This window comes from Amaranthus tricolor, chromosome 1 (genome assembly GCF_026212465.1).
Source record: "Amaranthus tricolor cultivar Red isolate AtriRed21 chromosome 1, ASM2621246v1, whole genome shotgun sequence".
NCBI classification, from domain to species: Eukaryota; Viridiplantae; Streptophyta; class Magnoliopsida; order Caryophyllales; family Amaranthaceae; genus Amaranthus; species Amaranthus tricolor.
Genome location: NC_080047.1, coordinates 17,049,549 through 17,054,548, shown reverse-complemented (window position 1 = coordinate 17,054,548; position 5,000 = coordinate 17,049,549). Strand labels below are relative to the sequence as shown.

Genomic DNA, 5,000 nt, shown 5'->3' with positions numbered 1-5,000 from the left:
CTCATAAATATGATTCAAAGATATATGGATATATCCATTTCATGTCAAAACAAATCCGTCATTTTTTTTCAGCAATAAAATATTTTAGCAATTATTTTAGTATTTTAGAAAGATCATTAGTATATAGTTTAGTAGAATGATTATCCTTGTCGTTGTTTATGTTTTGGGTTAGAACAAATTACTATAATTCGTCCCCGTCGGCGAATCAGTCGACATTTTTCACAAATTTGACGAACAGAAGCCCTTATTTTCATATTTGTTATTCTTTAGTTTTAATTTTGAATCTATTTTTTGGAAGAAAATAAGTTTCGTGATATTTTGAACCTTGAATTCTATTTTTGTAGAAAGGAATAAGGAATGTTGAAAAACGGCTTAATCGTTTGAATCTTTGTTGCGGAGTCTATAAATTATACGACCTCTGGTTGAATCATAACGGCTTACTTCAATCTTAACTCTATCTCCCGGTAGGATTCGTATAGAACTACGTCGTATCCTTCCCGAAACATAACCTAGAATCAGATCTTCATTATCTAAACGAACCCAGAACATACCATTAGGAAGTGATTCAGTAATCAAACCTTCATGAATCCATTTTTGTTCTTTCATTTCAGATAAAACCCCCTTAAAGTATCAACTAATAGAGGAGTGATATTAGACAAGCCTTTTTTTTTCTTTTTTTGTTCCCAAATAGGAAATATTGGATCCAATTCGGATATTAATATTCTAGGGATTACCATATATAACATAAAATTTCTCCGCCAATTCCTTCTAGTCGAGCTTCCCGATCCGTCATTATACCTCGAGAGGTAGAAAGAATTGCAATCCCCATTCCACCTAAAATTCTAGGAATTCGTTGATAGTTAGAATAGATTCGTAGACCAGGTCGACTGATCCTTTTTAAATAGAAAGTATTTCTATAAGCCCCTTTCTTATTTCTTCTATGTCGCAGCGTTAAAACCAAAAAAGTTTTATCTCTTTCTTGATGTTTTCTCGCATTTTCAATGAAACCTTCTCGTAAAAGTAATTTAACAATGTTTTCGGTGATGTTAGTAGATACTATTCGAACCGTTCCTTTTCTATTCATGTCAGCATTTCGTATAGAAGTTATTATATCAGCAATAGTGTCCCTACCCATAATGAACTAAAATCGGTGGTGTCCCAAAAATTTGATATAATCAACATGTTATTAGTTTCTTTTTAATTAAAAAATGAAAAAATTTAAAATGAAAGGTATATACGTGATACACAATCTACTATGATTGAAATTCATTCAAATGCCTTAGATTATCATTTTATAATACCTCAGGAGCTAATGAAACTATTTTAGTAAATTTTTGTCTCAATTCCCGGGCAATCGCACCAAAAATTCGAGTTCCCTTTGGATTTCCTTCTTGATCAATAATAACTGCGGCATTGTCATCATATCGTATTATCATGCCGTTGTCGCGTTTGAGTTCTTTACAGGTACGTACAATTACAGCTCTGATCACTTCGGATCTTTCTAAGGGCGTATTAGGTATTGCTTCTTTGATCACAGCAACAATAACGTCACCAATACGAGCATATCGACGATTGCTAGCTCCTATGATTCGAATACACATCAATTCTCGAGCCCCGCTGTTGTCTGCTACATTCAAAAGGGTCTGAGGTTGAATCATATTTTATTTTTATCTGTTCTTTCAATGCAAAACTAAATGCAAAAGGTGAAAAAGAAATATTGTTTGTCCAAAAAAACTTCCACTTGGTGTTATCCAAAAGATCCATTTCCTTTAGTTCTATATTCTTATCCTGAAATAATGAATTGAGTTCGTATAGGCATTTTTGATGCCGCTATTGTGATAGCTCTTCGGGCTACATTTTCTGCTACTCCGCTTATTTCATAAAGTATTCGACCTGGTTTGACAACAGCTACCCAATATTCGGGAGATCCTTTCCCCGAACCCATACGGGTTTCTGCGGGTCTTACTGTAACAGGTTTGTCAGGAAAAACGCGGACCCATATTTTTCCACCGCGACGTGCATTTCGTGTCATTGCTCGTCGCCCGGCTTCTATTTGTCTAGACGTGATCCAAGCGGGTTCAAGTGCCTGAAGAGCATATCTTCCGAAACAAATACGATTACCCCGATAAGATATTCCCTTCATTCTTCCTCTATGTTGTTTACGGAATCGAGTTCTTTTGGGGTTATAGTTGATGGTTCCTTTGTAATTCCATCTCTACTGCAGAACTGGACGTGAGAGTTTCTTCTCATCCGGCTCCTCGCGAATTAAAAAATGGAAATTTCATTTTTTAAATGTCTATTTTTATATAATATATAATAAATAATTAAGATATATATGTAAAAATATAATACACTGAATCAATGAATTCTTTTTTATTCATCTAGTTTACTAAATATTTTATTCTATTCTTTTTTTTTTTATTGAATTCCTTGTATTTTAACAATTGAATATGAGAATGAAAAAAAAAAAAAAGAATTTTCGTGGGCGAATATTTACTCTTTCAATAGCTATTTCGAGTGTAGAGTTAGCTTATAATTTTTCAGAATATATGAATTGTCCTCTGGTTCGTTCCGCCATCCTTTCCAATGAATTATCAGAATTCATTTTCAAGTGAATCTTATGTATTCATGGGTTCCGTCGTTCCCATCGCTTCTTGATTAATGGTTAGGTCTGAATTCTACAATGGAGCTTTTGTTTTTCCACCAACCCCCTTAGTCGTTATTGGCTCTAAGCTCTTATTTTTTTGTTCTATAGAACAGATTCATATCATATAATTTTGTTTGAATCTGTATTGATGCTTTAATTACATTTTCTTTTATGAGATGTTCAAAGACCTTACATATTGGAATTATATATCTTTTATATTAGATTCATTTTTTTCTTTCTCTCATCTTTCCATTTACCGGTATCCTTTTTTCTTTTTTGTATTTTAATTTTCTTTGACAGTAAATCTAATGAATTGTTTATGTCAAAAAAATTCAGTTGCTACAATGATAGGACTAAAATAGTATATCTTGACTGTTTCTTTGGATCCAGATAATGTGATGCGATGAGTTGGTTATTAGTTCTATAATTTTTAGTTCATACTTGGTACTATAACTTTAACTTTCTTTTTTTAGTCTTAATTTTAACAAAAACCAACGAGTCACACACTAAGCATAGCAATTATATCAAAAGGTAAATTTTATTTTTATTAAACCTTATGGGATTAAAAATTAGAATTGATTGGATGGAAAAAAGAATCAAAAAGGGTTGCCATTTTTTTGTTCCATCGTTCCATCGAAACAGAAAGACAAGTCAACTAAAGGTTTTTTATTCTTCGTCTATAAATATCCAAATTTTGATACCCAATACCCCATAGATAGTTCGAACGGTATAGGCACAATAATCAATTTTCGCATGAATGGTTTGTAGGGGAACCCTACCCTCTCTTATCCATTCGATACGTGCAATTTCTTTTCCATCGATACGGCCTGCAATTTGTATTTGAATTCCTTTTGTATCAGCTTGTTCAGTTAATTCGATAGCTTTTTTCATTGCTTTTCGAAATGATACCCTACTCTTTAGTTGTCCGGCTATAAATTCGGCAAGAATATTAGGGTCTCCATAAGGCTTTGCAATTCTTGTAATAGCAATGTTCAGTTTTCGGTTCACACAATTCAATTCTTTTTGGACATTTATTTTTAAGTCTTCAACCCCTTTTGGTCTATTTTCTATTAATAACTTCGGGAATCCCATATGAATTATCACCTGTATCAAATCGATTCTTTTTTGAATTTCGATACGTGCAATTCCTTCGACACCTGAGGATGTTTTTGTATTTTTTTGTATATAATTTTTGATACAATCCCTTATTTTTTGATCTTCTTGTAGACCCTCTGAGTAGTTTTTTGGTTGTGAAAACCAAAGGGAATAATGACTTTGGGTTGTACCAAGTCTGAAACCAAGTGGATTTATTTTTTGTCCCATATTACCCCACTATACTTACTTTATAATATACCTAGACGGTAAAACATAGACTTTAATTTAAACTTATCCATATAACGACCAGAAAAAAGTTCTACTCGCCTACCTAAAGGCATAACACGGAACAAAGTTAATATATCATCTGGAATTAAACTTTCTATATATTTTTCATATCCATCAAAGAAGCTTGTATCTCTTAATACAATAGTTATGTGACAAGTAGGTTTTTTTATCATGAAACTACGTCCGCGAGCTCGCGGTTTTAATTTTTTCATGGTAGTGCCTTTATTAACTTCAGCTTTACTAATAATTAAGTTCGCTTTGTTAAATTTTCTATTGTGACTAGCATTTGCTGCTGCAGAATAAATCAATTTAAAAATAGGATAACATGCTCGATAGGGCATAAGTTCTAATATCATAAGGGTTTCTTCGTAGGAACGCCCACGAATCTGATCAATTACTCTTCTGGCTTTATCAGCAGACATCGATATAGATTGACCTCTAGTAGTTATCTCATCGGGTTTCCCTGATTCGTATTCCTCTTTTAGACGCCACTGGTACAGACGCATGTAATCAAATTCTTCCTTCTTTTTTTTTTTTTTAAACAAACCCATAAAGTTTACCTCCATTAATAAAGGATAAGCATCTATATTTATTATATTAATTTTAACTATAATAAAAATAAAAAAATTAACTATAAAACTATAATAATAAATAATTAATAAATAAAAAATTGGTTAAACTTAACGACGAGATTTATTATCGTTTTTTGCGTGTCCCCGGAAATTTAGAGTTGGTGCAAATTCGCCTAATTTATGACCTACCATACGATCCGTTATGTAAATAGGCAAGTGTTCTCTTCCATTATGGATAGCAATTGTGTGGCCAATCATTGTGGGTATAATGGTAGATGCCCGTGACCAAGTTACTATTATTTCTTTTTCCGCCTTTGTGTTAAGCTTCTCAATTTTTCTTAATAAATGATTCGCTACAAAAGGATTTTTTTTTAGTGAACGTGTCACAGTTAATTACT

At 32.5% G+C, this 5,000-nt stretch overlaps 6 protein-coding genes across 6 annotated transcripts in view; all 6 read right to left on the bottom strand.

Moving 5' to 3' along the window:
- Nucleotides 1-730: 730 nt before the first annotated feature.
- LOC130802585 (30S ribosomal protein S8, chloroplastic-like) lies at nucleotides 731-1,135 on the bottom strand. Its single transcript, XM_057666614.1, has one exon. The coding sequence runs from the start codon at nucleotides 1,133-1,135 to the stop codon at nucleotides 731-733; it is 405 nt and encodes a 134-aa protein (XP_057522597.1).
- A 5-nt stretch (nucleotides 1,136-1,140) lies between these two features.
- On the bottom strand, nucleotides 1,141-1,661 carry LOC130806589 (50S ribosomal protein L14, chloroplastic). The gene has a single exon (XM_057671729.1). The coding sequence runs from the start codon at nucleotides 1,656-1,658 to the stop codon at nucleotides 1,293-1,295; it is 366 nt and encodes a 121-aa protein (XP_057527712.1). The 5' UTR covers nucleotides 1,659-1,661; the 3' UTR covers nucleotides 1,141-1,292.
- A 122-nt stretch (nucleotides 1,662-1,783) lies between these two features.
- Nucleotides 1,784-2,252, bottom strand: LOC130806598 (50S ribosomal protein L16, chloroplastic). The gene has a single exon (XM_057671739.1). The coding sequence runs from the start codon at nucleotides 2,141-2,143 to the stop codon at nucleotides 1,784-1,786; it is 360 nt and encodes a 119-aa protein (XP_057527722.1). The 5' UTR covers nucleotides 2,144-2,252.
- Nucleotides 2,253-2,406: 154 nt separating this feature from the next.
- Nucleotides 2,407-3,970, bottom strand: LOC130806553 (30S ribosomal protein S3, chloroplastic). The gene has a single exon (XM_057671685.1). The coding sequence runs from the start codon at nucleotides 3,968-3,970 to the stop codon at nucleotides 3,314-3,316; it is 657 nt and encodes a 218-aa protein (XP_057527668.1). The 3' UTR covers nucleotides 2,407-3,313.
- On the bottom strand, nucleotides 2,676-4,596 carry LOC130806562 (50S ribosomal protein L22, chloroplastic-like). Its single transcript, XM_057671697.1, has one exon. The coding sequence runs from the start codon at nucleotides 4,594-4,596 to the stop codon at nucleotides 3,991-3,993; it is 606 nt and encodes a 201-aa protein (XP_057527680.1). The 3' UTR covers nucleotides 2,676-3,990.
- Nucleotides 4,597-4,898: 302 nt separating this feature from the next.
- LOC130802528 (protein TIC 214-like) overlaps nucleotides 4,899-5,000 on the bottom strand; it is a 4,746-nt gene continuing 4,644 nt past the window's right edge. The window contains exon 1 of the mRNA XM_057666565.1: nucleotides 4,899-5,000. This exon is cut by the window's right edge and continues 4,644 nt beyond it. The gene's annotated coding sequence lies outside the window, so the exon portion shown is untranslated.